The sequence below is a fragment of the Procambarus clarkii genome, chromosome 24 (genome assembly GCF_040958095.1).
Source record: "Procambarus clarkii isolate CNS0578487 chromosome 24, FALCON_Pclarkii_2.0, whole genome shotgun sequence".
Taxonomy (NCBI): Eukaryota; Metazoa; Arthropoda; class Malacostraca; order Decapoda; family Cambaridae; genus Procambarus; species Procambarus clarkii.
In genome coordinates, this window is record NC_091173.1 from 11,137,010 (window position 1) to 11,164,786 (window position 27,777).

General features: G+C 45.1%; 1 protein-coding gene across 3 annotated transcripts in view; it reads right to left on the reverse strand.

Annotated features, from left to right (window-relative positions):
* The window catches only part of LOC123761725 (uncharacterized), an 82,818-nt gene that overhangs the window by 25,100 nt on the left and 29,941 nt on the right, over positions 1 to 27,777 (reverse strand). For 2 of the 3 annotated variants that reach the window (XM_045747867.2, XM_069330616.1), the window contains exons 1-3: positions 22,287 to 22,660; positions 1,890 to 2,032; positions 1,246 to 1,408 (exon numbers count right to left, since the gene is read on the reverse strand). In XM_045747867.2, coding sequence (XP_045603823.1) covers positions 1,246 to 1,408; positions 1,890 to 2,032; positions 22,287 to 22,660 — 680 coding nt within the window. Of the gene's footprint in view, positions 1 to 1,245; positions 1,409 to 1,889; positions 2,033 to 22,286; positions 22,661 to 27,777 lie in introns of those variants that run through there. The other variant, XM_069330617.1, reaches the window with a different exon arrangement.

A 27,777-nucleotide genomic window follows, 5' to 3' on the forward strand; every position in this document is an offset into this window, starting at 1 on the left:
GGTTTTGGCGGGTAGGTGGTTTCATGGGTTAATGGCACTGGGTGAAAAAGCATCTCCTATTCTCAGTTATACAATGTGGGCTTATTGAGCTTGAAACCATTGCTCCATGTTTGTTACATCTAACCTTTTGAAGAAATTGTTTGGATCAACATCCTCCAAATTGTTCAGTATTTTAAAAGTTTCAACGAGATCCACCCTGTCATGCCTGGTTTGCAGTGTTAGCCCTGTGGTCCTCAACCATTCCCAATACACAAGTTGTAGATAGGGAAAGTACAATACATAAAGCCACTAATATGGCAGTCTATAAAAGACAATGGGTGAGTAGCATTGGACTCAGTCTCAGAATAGCAACTGGAAAACATCTTTCATTGCTTTGCCTTGTCCTTGGAGGTATATATACACACCAAGAAGTGTACTTACCTTCTCAGTGTATATGTACTGAAGTACTTTAGCCTTGGGTTATGTTCAGGGCTAAAATATACTATATTATTATTTATCTCTCTGCATATGTAACTATGCCAAAGGGTATCCAGCTATAGTCAAGAGAGATCATTTTCTGCTCTAAAATGAACTGATAACTACCAGAGGTCATAAATGTAATACAACAAATTGAGCTACATTATCTTGAGGTACATCGAGTCGAAGCTTTTGTGTTAATAATAATTAAATGCGATTTTCAGGGAATTATTTGCGAGTTTATTCAAGCCAAAAATGTAGCAAATTTCAATTCTGAATTTAGCTTCTTTTGCAATACAATGCTGTATCTACTTTTTCTGGTCAAAAATACAATGATTTTTAGAACATGCATTTTATCTTTACATGTAATTTTCTCAGGCCTATGCAGCCTATAGGGCTATCTGCTATTGCATACATGTGTAGTACAACTGACCCTGATCTCCAGTAGGACTCATTATTTGTCCGAGCCTAGTATGGAACCTATAGTATCAACTGGGACCAAGACCAACTGGGTTGCAGTGGATATGTAGGCCTGCATGCCTGTTAGACTAAGTTATCCCAAGTCGAGCTTGGCCCCAGGCTAGGCTTGGGAAGTAGAAAAACCCCCAGAACTCTCTCCAGGTATAAAGTTTTAAGTACAGTAACTCATATGGGAAAATACTAGTACATAGAGACCCACAAGAAAGACATTTCATTACATTCTACGCTTGAATTCTAACACACGGAACAGAAAATTTATATTCCTATCACTTTATAAGGTATATCAAGAAAATGCTGCACAATACTAACCTATTAAGATGATCTTTGACTTCCTTGAAAATTCGATAGTAACAGTAGCTCATGATGATTATGGGAATAACCAAATTAAACATCGTGTTGATAAAAGCATGTACAAACTGCATCTTCTGCTTGGGCGGTAGAGGGCCACACTGTGATGCTCCTTTCTTGTAAGCTGTGGAGATAGAAAAATAATTACAATCATGATTTTATAGCACCTCAAGGAAGAATGATTACTAATGTTGGTGTTCTTAAATATGGTATGAAGAAAATACAAATAACTAATATTTACATTTAATAATGATGAAGATAACATTCTGAGCATAGGCCACTTGGTTGCTGTGATAGACAACTTCCTACTCCAGTTTGGATATTGTGATCTCCATCCAGAGGAACTGCAACTTTGCCTCTCAACACAGTGGTCCTGGGCTCAATTCCCAGCCTAGGTGAGACTCTTGAGCATGTTTCCCTATACCCAATTCTAATGCTCACCTAGCAGTAAATAGGAACTCATAAGTTAGTCAACTGTTGTGGGTGGCATCTGGGAATATGGCCAGTAGTTGGCTAAAAGGACATCAATAAGGCTAACAAGCTTCCCATCTCCATGGCAATCTATTACATACTACATTATATATAATGTAGAAGAAGGGTCTTACTCGAGTTAGTCCACCCTATGATGGGTGTCGGGGTGAGGTTGAAGATGATGGTCCAGGTCCATGCTGCCACAATTATCATTACAATCTTCCCTGGAGTCATACACCTCGAGAAGGGCCGGGTGATGGAGATAAATTTGTGGATGCTGTTGAGAAACATGTTCTTATCACTCAAGAGAAAATGTGTATTATTCAAGAAGCTAAATGTGCCTAGTCAGAGAAAACTGAACACTATAAGTGTAGTTAGCTAAAAACTCACTGGATCCAAGTTTGATTCCTGAACAAGGCAATACATTTAGGCAAATTATTTTTTATACCTGTATTTATCTAGCATATAGAAGTAGCCAAGTACTTGTACCCGAGAGTTAGGTAACCGTAGTTGGTTTCATCCAGAACAACCTCAGTCGTTGGCCTAGGGGGAAACCTTAACCCTACACACCGAAGCAGGTAATGCCAAAACCCTGTTAAATTATAAAATCCTGCTGGAAAAAATCATCAGGGAAAATGGGGGACATTTGACAAACTGCCGGCTTCCTGTCCTCATCGAGATTACTATTGTTAGTCACCCTCAGGAAAATTTTGCAGTGTGCTTTTGACACTGAAATGCCCAAGTCTAGTTCAATTTCAGGTTTATTATATGAAGCTTTAGCTGCCTTGTCTGAATCATGTTGGATAATACCGATGTGACTCGATATACATACAAATGATAATTAATTAACGGAGAATCTGAAACTCTTGCTCTATGCATCAATTAGGGAACAACATCGAACACATGTCAACAAAGATCAGCCTCCACACCATAACATTAATTCAATGTGGATAATTTAACTCCCCGACACGTTTTTTTCCCCTCAATGTTAAATGTTTAGTGACTATTTTCACCAATACAAGTTAGTATTATTTTAACATGTATGCTACTAATTAAAATCGCCTACTGAATATACGACAATTTGAGAAGAGAGTGCAATGATTTGATCAGCGCGCTCGTAGGGCTGGAAAGTCAGCTGTGTATATACACCAATATCTGGGATATGTCGCTAGACTCTATAGCAGCATAATAAGGGGAACGAAAATCTCAGCCAGACGCAACGAGCTTCTGTTTTGTGTTTCCTATCAGTTTATGCATGTTTGTGTAGGTGGTCGAAAGCCAAGATAGGAACTCGCCCCTGCCTCTGAGCGGCCACATGCCCATGCTTGGGCGGCTACACCTGCCTATCACCTCCAAGAAATGCACGTTGCACCTGTATTACTGTTTACAATGTGTCAGGTATCGCCTGTGTTGTAAAGTATAATCTTCCAGGAACATTAAACATAGACAGCATCTATATACAGCTAGCTACAGCTTAAACCAAACATCAGCCAGAGCACCCTCGACCAGTACTTTGCCCCCCCCCCCCCCCCACGTAGCATTCAGGTGGTGAGGTGCCATACAAGGCCATGACAGCCGAGCCCATGGCAGCGTACCATTGGCTCATGCTGCTATTTTGTGTATTTCTAATAGTTAGCCTTTCAGAAACTACTACTACCACTACTTCATGGTAGGTGTAGTTTGCATGAAGGGTTTATCCTCCTGATGACTACACGAATACTAATGTTGGGAAACGCGTTATTGAGGCGCGTCACTATTGACAATGACAAGGTGGAGGCCTGGTCGACGACCGGGCCGTGGGGACGCTAAGCCCCGGAAGCACCTCAAGGTAACCTCAAGGTAAGGTTGGAAAAAATGTATTTGTCTACGTTTGCTGTAGATACAGGAGCGACGACTAAGAAGAGACGTGTCAGAGGTAGACTTGAAGCACTGTAGGGCGGGGTGGTATGGCCATGGCGTCAGCTGACCTTTCCTCTTTCTTTCTTTCTTTATTATGCACCCCATACCCATCCCGTATGGCGGTGAAAAGGGTTACAGAGGCACATAATCGGTTCGGGAACTGAACCCCCATAGTTCGTATAGCGAATCTCTTGAATCTAGTTACATAATTGTTAGTGTTACATACACATGTACATGCATAATAATATATTATAATATATATATATTATATTATATATATATATACATATATAATATATACACATATATACGTACATACATACACACACACGCACTTGTAATATAAAAGATTATTGATGAGTCAACAAGAAAATGAATGTCCTGACGTTTGGGTACTGAATGCTCTGATGTGGGAGACAGTGACCAATGGTCTGCCCGAAACGCTATGCGTGTCAGTGACTTTCCAAGCGTGTAAGAACACCAATGTTATGTACTCTCACAAACCCAATGTACTTGTATATAGATAAATACAATAAATAAATAAATAGATGGTGATATTAAGATTTTTTTTTATTAACACATTTAGGTACATCTGCATTTGAGTAGCTACCCTAGACTATATGAAGGAGAGTACGCTTCGTGGATCGGGTCGGGAGAGGGAGTGAGAGCGAGACCTGACTTCTCGCACTTTTTACGCCACCCAGGCTGGCCGCACCGCGCCTTGCGGAACGCGATGCGCAAATGTCTCTTCCTTCCCCATCAGAAACTCCACCGCCTTTCGTTCAAAAGGCAGTGGCCATATATGATGCTAAAAATCCCCATCACACAGGATGGTTAGTCATACAGAGGCATGTGATAAGTAGTCTGCACTGGTAGACTATGGGTACATTATAAGGATATCATCATCAGCAGGCGATGAGTCACAATAACGTGGCTGAAATATTCAGCCACAATTGACTTGAGAATGGTCCAGGACGGACTGAAACGTCGTCGTCTCTTTACCTTCTAGTGTGTGGTCTGGTGAACCTCATCATCAGCACAAGAGTGAATAAGGTAACAGTGATACTAAAAGTCCCCATCTCGCAGGATGGTTAGTTACACAGGGCCATATGTACAGTAGCCTGCACTGGCAAATTTTGGGTGCAATATGAGGATATCTTCAAGAACACGAGAGTGAATAAAGTAGTTGCAAAGCTCCAGGTACTTCATGCCACCGGGTCTGAATGAGGATGGTTAAAAAAAAAATTAACTCTAAGGAGACGTCACGCCGGATTTGATTATCCTGCCCACAGAAGTTGCCAAAATTAATGTAGTGATTGTAGTGATCTGTTGCCAGGCAGAGAAAACCCGCCACCAGTCCTGCCGCCACCAGTCCTGCCGCCACCAGTCCTGCCGCCACCAGTCCTGCCGCCACCAGTCCTCCCGCCATACATGGACAAGCTCGCTATCAACACAATTATTAATAATAACTTTCACAGGGAAAAGTATTTATCTCAGAGCTCATGGCCTCATTTCCTATCTAGAATTACTGATTTCCCACCGGAAGCTGTTTCCGCACTCGCTTCAATCACTCCTTCCCACCTCTCTCTCTCTCTCTTCCCCACACACACCCCCAACAGTCGAAGTAATTGGGCCTCCATTCCCTCCCTCCATACTATCCTACATCTTTATCCCTTCCAGGTGCTATATAGTTGTTGTGACTTGGCGCTTCCTCCTGACAATTACCTTACCTATTCTACAGCCAGGCTGTCTCAGTCTTCACAAGAAACTATGGAGATATCTTTTGGAGAATTGGAAAGCATCTGAAATAAATTTGGTATTATCTTGACCTTTACTGCTGTAGCTAACATCTCCTTCGCTGGGCCCGACTGTATTAATGCATTACTCAGGTCGACAGAATTGGTATGTCATTGTATTAAATTGACTTCTTGTTTAAAGGCGTTAGGATCGCGTCGCTAGTCAAGTGTCTGAAATTAGATTTTTAATTAAGAATAGCGTTGATGAGTATGACGCTGAGGACAGGAAAGGCGATAGGTTAACTGGTGCAGTGTTGAGAGATAGGGACTACGACCCCTATTGACAATAATGGGCGCGAGATGGCGTGGGAGTGTGTGTGTGTGTGTGCGTGCTAGCTGGCTGTTGTCACTGCGATAAGGGATATTTACATAGTGATTACACTCTAGCCTTTGTGAACACCGGCTTGTATGGTCAACTGCGACGGTCGTCACCCCTCCAACACATACAGGAGGCGACCCATGGCGGGAAGCTCATGTTGTTGTTATATATCCCAGCTTCCTGTCGTCTCCTCCGTCAAGTGGAAGGTGACCACCAGAACATTCACCCCCATGACGTGTGTCTTCCCTCCCCCACCAGGAACCCTCCACAGTACAGTCTGGCATGGCAACATCACCACCACCACCCACATGTGTGGGGTAGGTGGCATGATACCACCACCACCACCACCACCTACCCACATGTGTGGGGTAGGTGGCATGATACCACCACCACCACCACCACCTACCCACATGTGTGGGGTAGGTGGCATACCACCACCACCACCATCTACCCACTTCACACAATGCGGAAGCCTCGTTCACCCCTTCAACGAGGGCAATGGGCAGAGTTTCTTTCACCCTATGCCCCTGTTACATAGCAGTAAAATAGGTACCTGGGTGTTAGTCAGCTGTCACGGGCCGCTTCCTGGGGGTGGAGGCCTGGTCGAGGACCGGGCCGCGGGGACACTAAAGCCCCGAAATCATCTCAAGATAACCCCTGGGTTCAGCAGCAGCACCTCTTCTCAGTCCTCTCATAGCACGTCGTGTGAACATATTCGTGACAATACCCCCCATAACTATTAACGGAGAAAACTCTCAATAACGTGAATAAAACAAACATGCCTATTTAATGTATTCTCTGTGGTGCGCCCAGCCACTCTTCTGTAAGTTGTAAAGGCTTAGGGCTTTCTCCTGATAGTTTCCACTTCTTCTGTTAAGTGGGTGAGTGTGAAAATAACTAAATATTGTAAACTTACACAATAAAATATGGTCACTTAAAATTACTTTGAAACTTAACTAGGGTGTTACTGACCATTTTAAGCAAGTCTCAAGCCAATGTTAAGAGCCATTAACTTCTTGCCTAGAAACGTACACACAAATAATGTCTTTAATTAAAAAAAAAAAAAAAACTTTACAATGGACTTGCACTCTACTTTGAACACAAGTCTCCGTTCTCTTGCTGAACGTAAATACTGTCAAGTTTAAGTATGTTTATTGAGACAAGAAAGAAATACATCTCAAAGGGATAGAGTATCTAAGGCTATTTCTACCCCCCTAAACATTATTGCCAAGAGCATTTGGTGTTCCCAGGCGGTCACCAGTGTGCCGGCATCATACAAGCAAGTCACACGCCAGTCTTCGGACACATTCACATGTTCAACGACAAACAAATGCAATTAATTTTTTAATTTCCTCGAAATCAAAAATGAATTCAAAACGGTTCTCAAAACGGCCACTTGTGTCCTATGCTGCCTAATTTGAATGGAAACTTTACATATATTGTCCATGGTCGTTTTTAATTTCTTTACGTGAATGGTCACTTTCAAATTATTACTCTGAAACCCACATAAGTAATGTAAGCTGTTTTATTAACGATTATCATGGTCTGGTACAATACGGAGCGTCCTCTTATGTACACAAATATTTTCTGAACAAATCCACAAGAGCCGTGATTTTGTTCATTTGATGTATCACGCTACTGTGATTTGTGTGTGTAGTGTAAGTATGCTCTGTTTCCTGTCAGTCCGATAAGGAGTTTCATTTATTATTCATAAAGAAAAAGAAAGTATGAAAATGATGAACGGGGCCGGAGTGGCCAACTTAAGTATTTTAAATGTTAATACAACACTAGTGAAAAATGTTCCAGGGAAAAACTGGTAAAATGCTCACTAGGGTCTTATACAACACCCAGTGTCCACGGAGAGCATTTATTACTGGACAAAACAAAACATAGCTTAGACGAAGAAGATTAATTTTTGTGGTCATATGACAACTATCAAAGTTCCCCCCAAATATTAAAGAAAGTGTGTAAGATGGACACCAGGGTATACTGACCAAGACAAACATCCTCTTCCAACATTATCAATTATTATTAGTCAGCAAAACAGCAACTATAAGGAAACATTATGCTCTCTATGACGTAACCAAGAGATTCACGTACCAAATGTGTCTTACATCTCTTCGAGTACTCTTCATATGTTAAATGAAGCGAAACGCTTTCCCGAAACGCTTTGCGTAATAGTGGCTTTAGGCATTGTATGTACAGTACTAGCTCTATCTATAAAGCCAACAAACTTTGTAAAATCTCTTTATGTACCTTTACCTAAATAAAAATTATTATTATTATTATTATTATTATTATTATTATTATTATTATTATTATTATTATTATTATTATTATTAATTATTATTATTATTAAAAGCAAAACAAATTTGTTTAATTTGCTCAACTAAAATCACTCGGGTGGTTATACTTCAAGGCAAGACCATATTTAACATGTGTTGGCATAAAGGTGTTAGCGTAGAAAGTTTGACGCAATTGCATATATTATTTATTGCAACAACACGCATTTGAAATTTTTGTTTGGGGCAATTTTCTCACATTTGATGTTAAACTACTTTGACGATAGTTGAATGCCAGTGAACTCTCCCACTTTTCGTAAGATGGTGGGAGACGAAACGTTATGCGTATGCCCGAAACGCTATGCTTATTAGTGGCTTTAGGTATTGTATGTACTAGCTCTATCTATAAATCCAACTTTATGTTTGTAAATCAACTAATGTGTGTACTTTTCCTGAATAAATAATTTGAATTTTGAATTTGAATGGGACTACATTTGAAACTTGCCACTATGCAGCAGTGCCAAACTCGAGTGATTTACACAATATGCTTGACAAGGGTTGAATAGGCTGTTCCTTGGGAACGCTCACAAGACAGCCTGTTCTCGTTATAGCACGTCGCATTTTGACGTATACTTTACCCAAGGCCAAACACTGACGTAGGACATGGTAGCGCCACGCAAAATTGACAATATCCCGTTTTCTGTTCGTGGGTCCTCTGGTTAGTTAGGTTAGGGTACTTTTGTACGAGAGTTTCTTGACGTTGGCGAGATCGGACTGCTTCCTTACATTAAAAATGTAAGTATTTTTGTACTTTATCCCTGGGAAATACCTTATCAGTCTGGAGACCTGCTCGACACAAGTTTTCCATTTGTTTACTAATTTCAATAAATGATTATTTTCCTACATTTTTCCCTTCAGACATTAACCACATTTACCCGCCCGCCGGCATCTTCTCCACCGTTGGATGAGCTGAGGCTTAAGCCACATGTATCATACATGTAGAACACAGCCCGTCCTCCTAACGTGAAGAAACTGTCGTTCTAAAGTGCCCCTTATCCTAACCTACCACAGGACTCAAAACAGAAAACGGGATATTGCCAATTTTGCGTGACGCTACCTTTTTATAGTACACCAATTTTTTGACCTTAGGTAGAGTATACGTCAAAATACGACGTTCTATTAGGAGGACAGGTTGTGGATGGAGTCTTTGGGATTTATCTTGGCATTCCTTGTCATGCGCATTCAACAACTTTATTCTGATTTCCTTATTTTATTGTTAATCATTTCTTGTTAGAGTGATTAATTTTTCTTACATAGATAAACCTTCCAAATCTCTCTTCGATGATGTATAGCTTATGCGTAGTGTATACACAGCCTTGAGTAAGATATCTCAACATTTGTTACAATTTTCAACCAGAGAATAAACCACGTGTTAAATGAAAGGATAAATGTATATTTACCCTTTCTATAAGCAACAGTTTCTGCCTTAATTGCCTCATACGACGCTCAATATAGCAACGAACATGGCCATTTTATCTTACACAATTGTTCAGTGTTTAAAATAATTTCTCCATCATCACTTTTCCACAAATTCTTATTCACGGTTCAGTACCTTGTTTCTATGTAAAGTGGATCAGTACGAGTGAACCCTTCACAGCAATCTTGTGACACCAAGAAAGAAGCCGGCGTTGTTTAGAGTCCCAGCAGTGTGTGTCTGAGCCCCGTCACATCACAGCGAGTCTCAGATGTGAGTGAACTCTGAGCTCCTCCAAAGTATCAAATCAATCATTCTTCCCGCTGCAACTGAGATAATATTTACACCTTCCCACACTTGTTTCATTAAGCAGTAGTGCTGGTGATGGAGGTTACAGATGAGGAGAAATGAACAAAGACAGGAGGAAAAAACTTTCGTCACGGTATCCGGTGTGTGAAGAATACACCCAGGTCACTGTTTCAAGGGAATCTGGCCGCTTCTTGGTCCACGGGCCGGATCCTGGGGTCTACCGGCCGGCTCTTGGGGTCAACGGACCGGCTCCTGGGGTCCACGGGCCGGCTCCTGGGGTCCACGGGCCGGCTCCTGGGGTCCACGGGCCGGCTCCTGGGGTCCACGGGCCGGCTCCTGGGGTCCACGGGCCGGCTCCTGGGGTCCACGGGCCGGCTCCGATCAATCCACCATCCGTCTCCTTGACTTACTATCTTCACTTGGAAAAGTGCTCAAGTATTACACAAACATAACGGGAGAAAATGCCTGTAAAATTATGAACAAACGCTTTCACCTAAAGTAAACACATATTGATACGCCCAAAAGCCTCGCTCTTTCGTAGCTAATTAACATGTCTTCACCCAGCCTCGCTTGACCTCGCGGCTGCTAGATATTTATCAAGAATAATGCAATAATTCCTAAAATTGGCCCCACTTTGCCATGTAGTTTAATTATAAATGAACAAAGCCTACCCGTTCGTAAATATTTCAAGCCTCGTTTGAAAGAAAACGGTCAATTCTTATATTTTTTACCGTAGTGTCGCAAGAGTGTAGAATATAAGGGGAGCGTTTCCAGTCGAAACAATAAGTCCTATATATTTAATACAAGTCATTTAAGAGTGTATATATAACATTATTTATGTACGAAGTAATGTTGGCGAGGGCTTTTGGCACGCTATTTTCTGTCGGTAAATTCACTCGCGCGCACACACACACACACACACACACACACTCACTTATTTCTGTGTCACTATCTGCGTTTCTTTTTATCTCATTGTAATCTCTATCTTCCTATATCTGTAACTATGTATGTATATGTCTGTATTTGTGTGCGTATCTCTGCCTGTCTAGCATGATCAGTACATAATGTTTTACGAAACAGGGAGGAAGAACAAAAATCAGTGTCGAGCCAAGATTCAAGGGTCGTCAGGGCATCGAACCATGTGTTACTCATTTCAATAATGCCAACTCCGACCCGCCCTATGTCGGGCACATGCCACGCAGCAATAACTGTACAAATCTGGGTGAGGCTATTCTCAAGCAACTGGCCTCCAACCTCGAACAGAAACACATTTTATTCTGAAAACCACTGATAACCTCTAACTCAGCCCAACACGCACGACCACTGACACGACCACTGACGAAGCTAAGACTGATACAACCACTGGCAACCACTGACACGACCACTGACGAAGCTAAGACTGATACAACCACTGACAACCACTGGCACGACCACTGACGAAGCTAAGACTGATACAACCACTGACAACCACTGGCACGACCACTGACGAAGCTAAGACTGATACAACCACTGACAACCACTGGCACGACCACTGACGAAGCTAAGACTGATACAACCACTGACAACCACTGGCACGACCACTGACGAAGCTAAGACTGATACAACAACTGACAACCACTGGCACGACCACTGACGAAGCTAAGACTGATACAACCACTGACAACCACTGGCACGACCACTGGCGAAGCTAAGACTGATACAACCACTGACAACTACTGGCACGACCACTGACGAAGCTAAGACTGATACAACCACTGACAACCACTGGCACGACCACTGACGAAGCTAAGACTGATACAACCACTGACAACCACTGGCACGACCACTGACGAAGCTAAGACTGATACAACCACTGATAACCACTACTGACAACCACTGACACGACCACTGACGAAGCTAAGACTGATACAACCACTGACAACCACTACTGACAACCACTGACAACCACTGGCACGACCACTGACGAAGCTAAGACTGATACAACCACGGACAACCACTACTGACAACCACTGACACAACCATTGGCGAAAACACCACTGGGACAACCAGCGAACCACTGACGGAGCCACTACCGAGACAGCCACCGACAACCTCAGGCGCTGTAGAGTTAGCGTGCACGCACAATAACTTACTTAATATAATTAAAAACGCCAATTGTTACTGTTCCCTCCAGAGCAATGTGTATACTGCTCCCAGTATACCACGCCCGTGTGCTGTTCCCAGTATACCACGCCCGTGTGCTGTTCCCAGTATACCACGCCCGTGTGCTGTTCCCAGTATACCACGCCAGTATACTACGCCTGTGTGCTGTTCCCAGTATACTACGCCTGTGTGCTGTTCCCAGTATACCACGCCCGTGTGCTGTTCCCAGTATACCACGCCCGTGTGCTGTTCCCAGTATACCACGCCCGTGTGCTGTTCCCAGTATACCACGCCAGTATACCACGCCCGTGTGCTGTTCCCAGTATACCACGCCAGTATATCACGCCCGTGTGCTGTTCCCAGTATACCACGCCAGTATACCACGCCCGTGTGCTGTTCCCAGTATACCACGCCAGTATACCACGCCAGTATACCACGCCCGCGTGCTGTTCTCAGTATACCACGCCCGTGTGCTGCTCCCAGTATACCACGCCAGTATACTGCTCCCAGTATACCACGCCAGTATACTGCTCCCAGTATACCACGCCAGTATACTGCTCCCAGTATACCACGCCAGTATACTGCTCCCAGTATACCACGCCAGTATACTGCTCCCAGTATACCACGCTAGCATACTGCTCCCAGTATACCACGCTAGCATACTGCTCCCAGTATACCACGCTAGCATACTGCTCCCAGTATACCAGGCCCGTGTACTGCTCCCAGTATACCGAGTATGTACAGCTATGCCACAACACATCGCCCCCTATACATGAAGCCTGCACACATACACACATATACACCTTGCAGGAGAAACTTGATAATGCTTATATACCCAGGATACTGAAGTTCATCTTCCATGGTCAGTTAACTCAAGCTTTGGACACGTGAACCAGTCTACTCAAGGATAGTATACCCAAGATACCTGCCGCTACAATTAAGCAACCATGGACCAGATTCACGAAGCAATTATGCAAGTACTTACGAATGTGTACATCTTTCCTCAATCCTTGACGGCTTTGGCTACATTTATTAAACAGTTTACAAGCATGAAAACTTCCCAATCAACTGTTGTTATTGTTATAAACAGCCTCCAGGTGCTTAGGAGCTCATTAATTGTTTAATAATTGTAAACAAAGTCGCCAAAGATTGAGAAAAGATGTACAGGTTCGTAAGTGCTTGAGTAACTTCCTTGTGAATCTGGCCCCATGGCGTGAAGCTTCTTAAGGGATCTTCAACAGTATATTGTATAGTCTCTCGCACTGCCCGCCCCATGGGTTAAGATACGTGGATCTCTCTAAATAAGTCGTAATGGCTCACCGTTTTCTGATGATAGTTCTCTTCCCCTTCTGTAAGTATTTCACTACTGGGGCTCTTTGATGATATACTGGACATGTCTCCAGGATTTAATGCTTCAGATATGCGACATATGTTTTTAATATGTCGAGTGTTCAGTAACAACACAACGTAGCAGAGGTCAAACCCCATCCATGGAGAACTGAGGGAAAAGTATACATGCTAGACTGAGGAACATGTATATATGCTAGTAGGTATAATGTACCCAAACTGGCATTGTAAAAAATACTTTCGTTTCGTGTCATCCTTCGCTGAGGACACTTAGGATTATCATAAAAATGGCCTCGGAAACGTTAGGCTACTATCGGAAATAAACCAAATCTTGAGGCCAGCACCGATAAAACATCCTGGCGTTTAATAGTCCAAACTTGGCACTAAAGAAGTAATACGCCACCAGACACAAGACAGATTCCTCGCAGCGACCGACTGAGAGACAAGAATAATAATAATAATGTGAGTCGACTAAACGTTTAGAGAGCACCACAACGCAAACATAGCAACAGCCGGGGGAAAATGATCGGGTGGATAATGAGAGCCTTCAGGACAAGGGCTGCCACACCAGTGATGTCCTCACTGGTGCTATCGCCACGGAATGTTATTCTGACCTTACAGCCCTCTGGAGGGCAGGTTATCTACACGTACTCCAAGATGGCCAACACTTAACCCAAGACTAAGTCTGACGTTGGAGGAGGAGCCATGCCCGCCATTCTTACCCTCCACCACACAGCGAGAAGTGTCACAACAACTTAAAGCAGCCCATGGTGGTTTAGTGGTAACACTCGCCTAACGCCACGCCAGCGATTTGGTCAGGGTTCGACTCCTGATTGATTGATTGATTGATTGATTGATTGATGAAGATTAAGCCACCCAAAACGTGGAACGGACATGAATAGCCCGTAAGTGGTGGCCCTTTTGAGCCATTACCAGTATGAAGAGCTGATACTGGAGATCTGTGGAGGTGCGACTGCACCCTGCGTGACAGGAGATGTCTCACGTGGGTTCGACTCCTGGTCAGGGAGGATTCATATACTGGGCATCAGTCCGTAACTGTTCACCCCCCACCCTTCCCCCCTGCTCTCCCAGTGGTAATTGAAGATCTAGTTGTTAACCAATTGGCGGGTCGTGTTCCTGGAAAAAATAGTAGGGTAAGGCTTTCCCTTCCCATACACCTTCCCCATGAGGTATGGGGAAGGGACAGCTTGCCAACACGAGTCAGAAGCCATGTTTCTATACCCACCCGTGGAGACAAATAAAGTCACGACCTATCACACAATACATTTCCCAAACTACCCACCAATGTTCCCAAAGACTCAAGACCTGGCAACACCTTCCACACTAACACACACAAGAAAGACGCTCACGGAGAAAGTGCTTCTTATTTCCAACAAAAATAAAAATGAATTAAAACACAGAATCAACATTTAAGCCAACAGCCAAACCACCGAAGGACCAACATCGGGCCATAACACTCAATTAGCCTCCTCACTAATAGGCCTGAAACATTAGCCTGTTCTTATATAAATAAATATAATAAATAAATAAATGTTTATTCAGGTAAGGTACATTCATACAAGAGATTTTACAAAAATTTATAGATTTATAGATAGAGCTAGTACATACAATGCCTAAAGCCACTATTACGCAAAGCGTTGCTCTGCAGTCCTTAAATAACCCATCACAATGTATGTCGGAAGTAGCTTGTAATATTAAATGGAATGTAATTTTTGCCAATGATAATAATTCTTGTATAAAATTTGTGTGGATCCCATCCCATGTTGGAGTTGAAAAACATGACTTTGTAGATCAATTGGCCAATGAGGCTTGCAGGAAAGAAAACATTGATTATGACTTTGGACTATCTAATGCAGTTATTAGAAACATACAAATTAAAGAAATTAATTCAGATTTAGAAGAACTAAGAAATGCACAGAGACCTGAAAGCTGCAGTATTAAAAGTTATGACAAGTTCTGTAATAATAGGTATTTGTATGGTCAGCACAGTAACCGGACCAGGCAATGTGATGTAGTAATTGCGCGAATTCGCCTTGGCTATAGACACATCTGGCAGGTTAGTGAGGCTGAGCCACTACCAGAATATTCAGATTGTAAACTCTGTGATAAACCTTTAATGCATTCACTAGAACACTATATTGATGAATGTGAAACCGTAAAGGACTTTAGACCTCCTGGCCTATTGTACCACCAACTGTGTAACTATTTTATTGACTCAGGTGTTCTGGACGACATCCTAACAATTTACCCAAAATTTGCTTGTCCATTTTAAAGAATGAAGAACAATTTCTACTTATATTCTAAGCTGCATCACTTATGAACCCATCCCTGCCCTTGTGTGGCAGTGCACAATAGAAAGTTGTTTTCACATATCCACACATTAAAACATTGATTGTAACCGTGATATATATGTGCTTCAGCCTACAGTTTAGACCTATTGTCTTATGTATGACCCTCTGTCCTGCGTGACAGTGAATACTAGCATTAACCTCAATTTAATAAGACTATCAAAATCCTCAGATTAGGCAAAATTGTAATTAATTTTGTCAATAAAGATGTTAATAATAAATATAAGCGTTTCGGGTAGAAGATGAAGATGAAGACAACAGCACTCGAACAGGCGGCATGATATAGTACAACCATCAAACACAATTACAGTACCACACAAAAGGATATCATAAGCGGCATATGCTAGATTGGCCAGCATAAGACCTGCCTTTAGAAACTTGTGTAAGGAATCACTTAGAACCTTGTATACCACTTATGTCAGACCAATTCTCGCGTATGCAGCTCCAGCCTGGAGTCCACACCTAGTTAAAAACAAGACAAAGTTAGAGAAGATTCAGACGTTGCCACCAGACTAGTCCCCAGAATTGAAAGGTATGAGCTACGAGAAAGGCTACGGGAGCTAACCCTCACGTCTCTGGAAGAGACATGATAACCACCTACAAAATTCCCAGGGGAACTGACAGGGTGGACAAAGACAAACTATTTAGCACGGGTGGAACACGAACAAGGGGACACAGGTGGACTCTTGAGTACCTAAATGAGCCACAGAGACGTTAGAAATATTTTTTTCAGTGTCAGAGTAGTTAACAGATGGAATGCATTAGGCAGTGATGTGGTGGAGGTTGACTCCATACACAGTTTCAGATGTAGATTTGATAAGAGCCCAATAGGCTCCAGCATCTGTACACCAGTTGATTGACAGTCAAGAGGCGGCACTAAAGACTCAAAGCTCAATCCCCGCAAGCACAACTATGCGAGTACAAGTAGGCGAGTACAGCACAGACCGCAAATTGGTCAGGGTACTGTATCCTATCCTGTACTTTACCAACCCCTTACTCCATGTTTCCTACCTGCCCAAACCATATCATACCTATTGCTGAAGACAATTCTAACAGCTCCGCCTCAAAGGAGAATTAGGAGAACGTCTCTCATGATCCGCGAGACCAGCTTGCCCAGCCAGTGTCCGGCCAGGCCAGTGACCGGCCAGGCCAGTGACCGGCCAGGCCAGGACTCCTGACCTCTTTCCCTGCAGGAGACCGTGTCGAGTAGGCTCTGGCACCTGAGGCACTCGTCACCACAACCACACATCGCTGCTCTTGAAGTAAACTTAACCCAACCTAACCTATCCTATCCCAGCCCATCTTAACTTAACCTAACCAAAATTAGAGATTGATTAATTGATAAAGATTAAGCCACCCAAGAGGGGGCACGGGCACGAATAACCCGTAACCATTAAAATAAGAGATACAGTATTGCGTTTTATATATGGCATACACAAGGAGTGACGTCACTATGACGTCACTGACGTCACACCTTGACCCATACTTGAGTTTTAAATTCAATTGGAACACATCTGGCTACAGTCAGCGGCTCAATTCTACTGTCTTTTGTTAAGTCAGTGACTAAAGTCACTGCAGTTTCCACGTGTGTTTTACCCCCGTCTAGTCGTCGCTATCCATACTACAGTGTCTTCGGGAGAGCCAGCATGGTTATCTTGAGGTTATCTTGAGATGATTTCGGGGCTTTAGTGTCCCCGCGGCCCGGTCCTCGACCAGGCCTCCACCCCCAGGAAGCAGCCCGTGACAGCTGACTAACTCCCAGGTACCTATTTACTGCTAGGTAACAGGGGCATTCAGGGTGAAAGAAACTTTGCCCATTTGTTTCTGCCTCGTGCGGGAATCGAACCCGCGCCACAGAATTACGAGTCCTGCGCGCTATCCACCAGGCTACGAGGACCCGTTATGGTTTCGCGTCTATTTTCTTACCTCAAAATATTTGGGTTTGTATATCGGGGTCAGTATACTTAGGTGAGCGTATTTCAAGCTACTGTACTCACAATGGATGGTGTGTGTGTACTCACCTATTTGTGCTTGCAGGGTCGAGCATTGACTCTTGGATCCCGCCTTTCCAGCCATCGGTTGTTTACAGCAATGACTCCTGTCCCATTTCTCTATTATACTTATTTTTGAAATTATGAATAGAGTTTGATTCCACAACCTGTTCCCCAAGTGCATTCCGTGTGTGTGTGTGTGTGTGTGTGTGTGTGTGTGTGTGTGTGTGTGTGTGTGTGTGTGTGTGTGCGTGCGCGCGCTCTCCTATTGCTGCCTGTAAAGAGGCGCTCAAGTTCCTGGTCCCTGCCTGTGCAACCATCTAAATCAATTACTCTACCTATTTTTCTATCATTTCCTCTCTTCCATTCTGTTAATCCCGTAACTATGTATGATACATCTATCATCTCTCTTCTTTCTCTCCTCTTTTCTAGCGACGTTAGGTCCGGTTCTTTCAGTACTTCTTCATATCCCATCTTTCCTCATAGTTCTGGGAAAAGCCTCGTTACAAACCTCGGTACTTTTTGAAGTCTCCTTAAACGTTTTATGAAGCCGGGGCTCCACTAGGGAGCTGCATACTCTGCATCTGGTCTCAAGTAGGTGCTGTACAGTGATCTAATGACATGCCTCCTGTAAAGGAATTCTTGGCTTACCGCGAGCACGATAGCTAGAATTAACGAGACCAGAGTCTCAAGGTGATGTGTTGCAGTTTACGTAATTCCTCCCATCCACTTCATCTATCTTACTTACCTCCCTCCCTCCCTCCCTCCCTCCCCCTCTCTCTCTCTCTCTCTCTCTCTCTCTCTCTCTCTCTCTCTCTCTCTTAAACCAAGCCATCAACCTCTTTAGCTCCCTGCCTACCTGGTAATATATAGGGAGGAGGAAAATAATGAGTTAACAACAGTACCTTTAGTTCATGAACACAAGATAAAACTGCAGTAGACCCATTCTGCAATACATGCAAGTTCCAGGGAACAACAATATAATGAGATTTAAATGAGATATTAATGAGATTACTGATCTTACTCAAGATTAATGAATATTAATGATCTTACTCAAGTCGTTATTTAAATTGATAAATTCAAAATGGATCCGTAGTGTACCAATCATTACTAATGTTAATAAGCTATGATTTTGTGATTTGTAATAAAGCAGATGCAATAATGTTTCTATTGAAAATGTTTTTCATTTTCCCCTGATTTGGTTGCTTCTCTTCTCCCTCTCCCCACCTCCCCAACTCTCACCTTCAGTATCACTAACCTATAACAATGTAATTGTTATAGGTTATATAACCTATAACAATGTAATTGTTATAGGTTTCATCAACGTAATTCATAAAGTCAAAGGGGGAAAACACTAAATCAAAGTTTTGAGGAGTGTTCAACGCTTAGGTATTATGATAACTTTATAAAATGTTGGTGTGATCAGCACTTATAGTTCCAATATTACATAAAATAATAATAAATCAGAGTCGAGTCGTATAGTACTGGGGTGTTCATTAAGAAAGATATTGGCACAGTACTGGTACTGTGAGAACCCGGTACTGTTTTCGTGCTTCCAACAGGCAGTCAGGTGAGCGTGCGCAACCACACACGCTGGAATATGTAATTATTTTGTGTCCCACATGAAGGTGGTAGGCGTGACCTGCCAGTGGGGTCAGGAGGGAGATACACGAACATGCAACATTAATAATGGATAATGCAACAGACTAACATTCCGTCCACCCGGACACACACACACACGGACACACACACACACACACACACACACACACACACACACACACACACACACACACGGGGTCAAACGTCGGCCTATGGGAGGGAGCCCGGCAGCTACTCCTACGCAAGGTCTTCACAATAGGAATGCAACCCGTTCTCTTAAAAATAACGTCACTTTTGGCTGGTATGCGCGCTGTGACCAAATTTCGACGTAATTTGAAATAAAATCGACTCACAAAAGTGACGTACTGTTCCGTTTTCTGTTTGAGTCGTCCGGCTTACTCTACAAGGTTAGAAGAGGCAACTTTCCATTAACGTTTTTCATACCGTTTTGAAACTTTATGAGAATTTCCTGCCCACCTAACCTATCAGAGGACCCTTAACTTACTGTTGTTGAAAAAAAATCCCAAATTTAATTTCATTTTTTTTCATTTTCAAATTACGTCCAAATTCGGGCAAACGGCCAAAAGCGACGTTCTTTTTAAGAGGACAGGTTGATTCCGGGTAGAGATCAAGAGGTTATGATCCTCTTGATTCATACAATTGTGAATTGTATTGATAACTCATGCGGTTAATGAGCTGTAGCAGTGCTTCTTTGGACACTGTACAAGAACCTGTGCACAACCATAACGTCCCGGATGAGAACCACTAATGGCAAACTCACAGGATGAGTATGGGGTGAACAAGAAACTAGCCGCTTCCGGCGGCAACAAGAAAAAAAATCAATGATAGACGACGACGACGACGACGATGGATGATGATGATGATGATGATGATGATGATGATGATGATGATGATGATGATGATGATGCAGCAGCTTCGTCTTTTTGTGCCAATTTTTATAAGTGAATATTTTTTATGATCCAATTTTTCGTGGTCTCATGTTATTCACATAAATTATCTGGGGTGATTTTTATCGCTGTGCAGCACTCAGTTTGAAGAAACTTAAACCCCCACACTAAAAATATACTTTAAGTTGACTGTGACTTGTAAATATAATTCTCAAGTTGATAAATTAGTGGTTAGTACTGTGTCTAGGAGATATAACATTGGTGTCAATTGTATAACAAAAAGAACTTATTTATTAGTAATTTAGTAAAGCTATGTGTTGCGGCAGATCAACATAGACGACACAAATAATAATATAACAATTGCAGGAATTTAGAGCTCCGTCAGGAAGCCGACGCGAGTGTGTTTACAGCCTAAACATGGAGTAAACACTGTGTGCAGAAGTGTTTACTTAATGCAGCCAACGTTGCCATCAATGTAAATGTTTACAAGGGTTCTGCTGTTTAAAATTAGTGCTCTTGGCGGCTCAGCAACATAAGAATGACGGAAACTGCAAAAGGCACCTTTTTCATGTACTAGGAGCTGCCAAACGTAGCAGCTCCTGTTTATATCCACCCAAACTCATTCATATACGTCTGTCCTACGCTTGAAACAATCCACAGATCCCACGTCTACGTTATGGAAGGGAAGGGGCGGGGAGCGTCTGGAGAGATTGTAGGGAGGTGTCGAGATGTTAGTCACGGGGAATAATTTACTTATGCTGAACTCTTTATTTTGTATCCAAATTGTCTAACAGATAACTACCGTGGATTCGTTATCCAGGCTGGTGGAAGCAGCAGACCAGGATATCAACGCTTTCATGACCCTCACAGCTGGGAGCTCTCAGCACCGTCACAGGTGGGAGCTCTCAGGACCCTCACAGCTGGGAGCTCTCAGGACCGTCACAGGTGGGAGCTCTCAGGACCGTCACAGGTGGGAGCTCTCAGGACCGTCACAGGTGGGAGCTCTCAGGACCGTCACAGGTGGGAGCTCTCAGGACCGTCACAGCTGGGAGCTCTCAGGACCCTCACAGCTGGGAGCTCTCAGGACCGTCACAGGTGGGAGCTCTCAGGACCCTCACAGGTGGGAGCTCTCAGGACCGTCACAGGTGGGAGCTCTCAGGACCGTCACAGGTGGGAGCTCTCAGCACCGTCACAGGTGGGAGCTCTCAGGACCGTCACAGGTGGGAGCTCTCAGGACCGTCACAGCTGGGAGCTCTCAGGACCGTCACAGGTGGGAGCTCTCAGGACCGTCACAGGTGGGAGCTCTCAGGACCGTCACAGGTGGGAGCTCTCAGGACCGTCACAGGTGGGAGCTCTCAGGACCGTCACAGGTGGGAGCTCTCAGGACCGTCACAGGTGGGAGCTCTCAGCACCCTCAGCTAGGAGCTCAACACCCGACACCTGCTCACATCACCCCGGCATCATTACTATTTGGAAATGATGCCATCTTATGTTTTTATATTTTAATTTGTACCCTTTTATAGTAACATTTTAATTACTTTTAACATAATAAGGGATATATAGGGATAAAATTTCCACGTGGAGGACGGGGAAGGAGGTGAGGGAAGAAGAGGGGGAAAAGAAGACGGGTGGTTTGAGACGGGGTGGGGGGTGGTGGGGGACGGGGTTCGAGGGAGAAGCAGACTGTCCCGGGCACCGCCGGGTACCCCCTCCTAGTATATGCTTATCGTGGTCACTGAACAGCCAGGTCAGCGGTAGACAATATACCCACCCCATGTATGGTCTAACCTTTCTTGCAAGATGTGGTGGTCGGGGGAACTCGAGCCAAGACAATCACATTCCCAGCAATGACAGACTTACCGAAAATGGCAATAATGAGAGGAGTGAGAAGTTTCTCACTTGTTTCTCACTCTCAGTGAGACGTCTCAACGCGAAAGGTTTGAATTTCCCTGGACATACTCTTAAAACGAAAGCTACAATTAAGACTTTTCTAGACAAGTGAAAGGTTAGAGAGTGCGAGGAGAGGGTTGAGGGTGTAGAACTATGAGGAGAGAGGACTGCGAGTACAGCGAGTGGACGAGTTCGCGACATACCTGATGCCAACGAGGGTGTGGACGGACAGCATGAGGCCCAGACCCACGGTGAAGGCGTTGAAGTAGCAGAAGTTCTTGCTGAAGATCCAGTCGCCGTGGATGATGGTGACGAGGGCAATGGGCATGTCGAGGACGGCCACCAGGATGTCGGCCACGGCCAGGTTGGCCAGGAGGAGGTTGGTCCTGGTGCGCATGCCACGGTGTCGGGCGATGGTCAGGATCACCATCACGTTACCCCCGAGGGCCAGCACCATCGACACCACCATGAAGAAGGAGAGAGTGGCCACGGCTGTCACGCCATAGTCGATGTAGGTCGAGTTTCCACCACCCGCCGTGGAGTTGTCGTTCATGTTCGCGAGGGAAAGTGACGACATTTCCGTCTTCAGGTTACTCGTGGCACCGGCCGCCAGCTGCTCCCTAAGGTAATCACGCGTCTCCGCTGGCTTCTACACCGCGACAGTTGGCAATGGTGGAGGTGGCGGCGGCGAAGACCAGGCCGTGGCGGCCATACTGTTCCGTACACACTGGCCGCAGGCGTGACACCCAGCGGGCAGGCGTCACACCCAGCGGGCAGGCGTCACACCCAGCGGGCAGGCGTCACACCCAGCGGGCAGGCGTCACACCCAGCGGGCAGGCGTCAAACCCAGCGGGCAGGCGTCACACCCAGCGGGCGGGCGTCACACCCAGCAGGGAGGCGTCACACCCAGCAGGCAGGCGGGCGTCACACCCAACGGGCAGGCGTCACACCCAGCGGGCAGGCGTCACACCCAGCTGGGAGGCGTCACACCCAGCTGGGAGGCGTCACACCCAGCGGGCAAGCGTCACACCCAGCGGGCAAGCGTCACACCCAGCGGGCAGGCGTCACACCCAGCGGGCAGGCGTCACACCCAGCGGGCAGGCGTCACACCCAGCGGGCAGGCGTCACACCCAGCGGGCAGGCGTCACACCCAGCGGGCAGGCGTCACACCCAGCGGGCAGGCGTCACACCCAGCAGGAAGGCGTCACACCCAGCAGGCAGGCGTCACTCCCAGCAGGCAAGGCGTCACACCCAGCGGGCAGGCGTCACACCCAGCGGGCAGGGCGTCACACCCAGCGGGGCAGGCGTCACACCCAGCGGGCAGGCGTCACACCCAGCGGGCAGGCGTCACACCCAACGGGCAGGCGTCACACCCAACGGGCAGGCGTCACACCCAACGGGCAGGCGTCACACCCAGCGGGCAGGCGTCACACCCAGCGGGCAGGCGTCACACCCAGCGGGCAGGCGTCACACCCAGTGGGCAGGCGTCACACCCAGCGGGCAGGCGTCACACCCAGCGGGCAGGCGTCACACCCAGCGGGCAGGCGTCACACCCAGCGGGCAGGCGTCACACCCAGCGGGCAGGCGTCACACCCAGCGGGCAGGCGTCAGTCCCAGCTGGCAGGCGTCAGTCCCAGCTGGCAGGCGTCACACCCAGCAGGAAGGCGTCAGTCCCAGCTGGCAGGCGTCACACCCAGCTGGCAGGCGTCACACCCAGCAGGAAGGTGTCACACCCAGCAGGCAGGTGTCAGTCCCAGCTGGCAGGCGTCACACCCAGCGAGGGCTGCCCCACACACATCACTCACACCACAACACACGGGGGGAAGCACCAGTCTCCACACATGAAGTACACCAGCTTTTCAAGGTTCACTGTCGTGGTCGGTAGGCACCATGGCACAGGAGGAGAAATCTCTTCACTCTGAAATAATAAAATATTTGTCAAGCACATTTTCCTTGCATATTTGCCAGACAAGAGTTGAGGCCTCCGTGAAGTATAGAGCTAAACCATTATACACCATCACCCCCACCAGTTACAGCCCCCGCTCCTGTGCCGGGTAAGTCCACTACGGGCTCACCATAGCCCGTGCTACTTGCAACTTTGTTCCCAGTAGCTGAATCTATAACAATAACACCCTCACCTCCTCTCCTGCACGCTGCCCATTGCCCCAAGCAGCCTCACAGAACAACGAAAATATATATTTTATATAAACCAGACAGTGTATATATATGTGTATTCATATTCATGACTACGTCGTTGTGGTAAAACATTCGACCCGCGCCTGGCGAGTGAATTCCTATGGGGTTCGAACCCTGACCAGGGATGACTTACTGAGCACCAATCCTTAACTGTTTGCTCCTGTTCACCCAACAGTAACTAGGGGACCTGGTTGTAAAACCATTAGCGGGTCGTGTTCCAGGGCAAACCAGTACGGTATGGCTTATACGAGGAATGGAAGGGAATGTTCTAATCCATCTACTAGGAGCCACAAGTCATCTACTGGACGCGCCTATACAAAAAAAAGTATTTGTACAGTGATGCAATGTTTTGGCTCCGTGCTCCAGCAATTGCATTGTAAATAAACCAATGCGAATATGGAGGCTAAAACGCAGAGTTACAGGTTTAATTTGAAGGTGTTGATATCAACATCATGTTGTTGTTGTTGTTGTTTAAGATTCGCTACCTAGAACAATAAGTTCCAAGTAGCACGGGCTATGGTGAGCCCGTAGGGGAGCTTATATCCACATGCGGTGAACCAGCCGCATCTCTCAATTTAATACACCGTAAAAAAAAAATCAACCGTTTTGCTTAACCCGAAAAGTACAGACCCAAGCAACCCACCTAACCTATCGATGCCGATGCACACACAACGTCAAAATGACTACGCTTTATATTTTACCAATACATCTTATTTCCAACGGAATGTTCCATTCCGTAAGCAAATGCGACGTATTAGGCGAGAGAACAAACAGGTCGCCAAAAGGGCGTGATCAATCAGCCTTTCCGTGCAAAGCCGAGTGTACCAGCCAGCATTCACCTGACCCTTGGTGGGTCCAGGACTCATAGTGTTGAACACAATACGGAAGGCAGGAATATTACGGGATCACCATAGCCCGTGCTACATGGACATTTCGTTCCGAGTAACTAAATCTAAAATCAACAACAACAGGCAAGAATAAAGTTGGCTTAACGGGTAGCAGGTTAGTGTTAGTTAGTGTTAGTTCTTACAAACATGACCCAGCGCTCTTTGTATCACCTCAGTGTTCCAGGGACCTAATGTTCCAAACCTCAGTGTTCCAGTGACCTAATGTTCCAAACCTCAGTGTTCCAGTGACCTTATGTTCCAAACCTCAGTGTTCCAGTGACCTAATGTTCCAAACCTCAGTGTTCCAGTGACCTAATGTTCCAAACCTCAGTGTTCCAGTGACCTAATGTTCCAAACCTCAGTGTTCCAGTGACCTTATGTTCCAAACCTCAGTGTTCCAGTGACCTAATGTTCCAACCCTCAGTGTTCCAGAGGACCTAATGTTCCAAACCTCAGTGTTCCAGTGACCTAATGTTCCAAACCTCAGTGTTCCAGGACCTAATGTTCCAGGGGGGGACCTAATGTTCCAAACCTCAGTGTTCCAGGGACCTAATGTTCCAAACCTCAGTGTTCCAGGGAGCTAATGTTCCAAACCTCAGTGTTCCAGGACCTAATGTTCCAAACCTCAGTGTTCCAGGACCTAATGTTCCAGGGGGGGACCTAATGTTCCAAACCTCAGTGTTCCAGATGACCTAATGTTCCAAACCTCAGTGTTCCAGTGACCTAATATTGGAAGCCCTTCCGTCCAGTGAACTCAGTCTCGCCCAGTAAATGTAAAATATAAGATATCAGTAGAAACTGCTTGTCTATGTTATCATGTGTTCAGTAAGGTAACGATTACTAGGAGTGGAGAAATGTGTGTGTGGGACGTCCGGACATTGAAGTCTGACTCTCGTAGTCCAGTCAAACTTGAATAGCCATTAAACGTAACAAAAATTTACCTTTGTGCACTGTGATTATGTTGTGTGAAATCGGAGAGCATTATAGTTTAGTCTGTGTATGTTGTTTTAGATTTAGCTACTCAGAACGAAGTGTCTATGTAGCACGGGCTATGGTGAGCCCGTAATGTGTGTATGGTGTTGATTATATGGATCAGTGATGTGCTGTGGTGTAGTGTCGTGAGCTACTTCTGCACAGGCATGAGAGGTTGATGTGTGGATGTTCTTCCCGTCTATCAGCTCTAAGGGGCTCTCCTTATGCTGGTCACCAAGTGTAAAAGTTGGTCGAGTAACTTAAGAGACGTGTGTGTGTGTGTGTGTGTGTGTGTGTGTGTGTGTGTGTGTGTGTGTGTGTGTGTGTGTGTGTGTGTGTGTGTGTGTTATAATGCGTGTCCTATGGTGTGGGTGTTCACGTAGTGGGGGTTATTAAGGGGTAGACCACTTGCGTACTCCCCGAGGAGACGATAACGGCCACAGACATCCTGTCTAGCTTGACTCTAGCACAGTGCTGCCGCCTCCACTACTGTGTACATCACACTAACACTACTCTCTTCACCACCACACACCCTCCTCCACCACCACCACCACACACCCTCCTCCACCACCACCACCACACCCTCCACCACCACCACCACACCCAATAATGGAGAAACCATTACTGACCTTTGTCGATAATGGTTTCTCCAATGGTTATGTCGAAGACATGGTAAAAGGGAAGGTGTGTAAGTGTGCAACAGGTACCGGAGCCACCAACACCACAATACCTGCACTTCCAGTAAAATTGTTCTACAGAAACTTCTCCACGGCCAACAAGACGGAGGACAGAGCCCTAAAAGAGGTCATTGAGAGGAACGTTACCCCCGACTGACGTCAACCAAAAGATAGATGTAACATTATAAGAATAAGAAAACCGCCAACCTGCTAATGAAGTATTCTCCCGACACCAAGAAAAACGCTTTGAAAGACACCGACGTTGTCTACGCCTTCACATACCACTTGGGGATTGTCAGCCGCCAACGAACTCAGTATATAGGCAAGACAACAACAACGTTCCTCTCTAGGCGATTAACAACGCACAAACAACAGGGCTCCATCAAGGAACATATAATCTCCTAACACAACGAGACGATCACCAGGGATATTTTGACGAGCAACATTGAAATAATTAATAGATACAATGACAAGAGAAGATTAGATATCAGTGAAACGCTGCATATCAAGAAATCTAGACCAGCAATCAATAACCAGCTAAATACACAATAACACTCTACCCACATCAAGACCCCGGGCCATCGTAGAAGCAGGACCGAATGACCCAGCAACAGGAACGGAAGCAGCCACAAGAACATAAACTGCCAACATGTCACTAAGTTCATACATTTAATACCTTATTAATAACCCCCCATGTAATGTCATTCATCCATGTGTCACCTAACCACCTCACCATATCGGATATAACCAGGTGCTAAGCACAGAAGAATTTGTCTTTGAGAATGTGAGGAGTGACCTTACGAAACGCATCACTAGGCGTCAGACCCAAGTAATAAGTAAAAATGAGCTTTGGAGAGTTAACTATTCAACTTCCTCCTTCACTGAAGAATAACATAAGGAATGTCGAGAAGATTCGTGCCAGAATCATAAATCTAAAACTTTGTCGTTTTAAATGAAATACG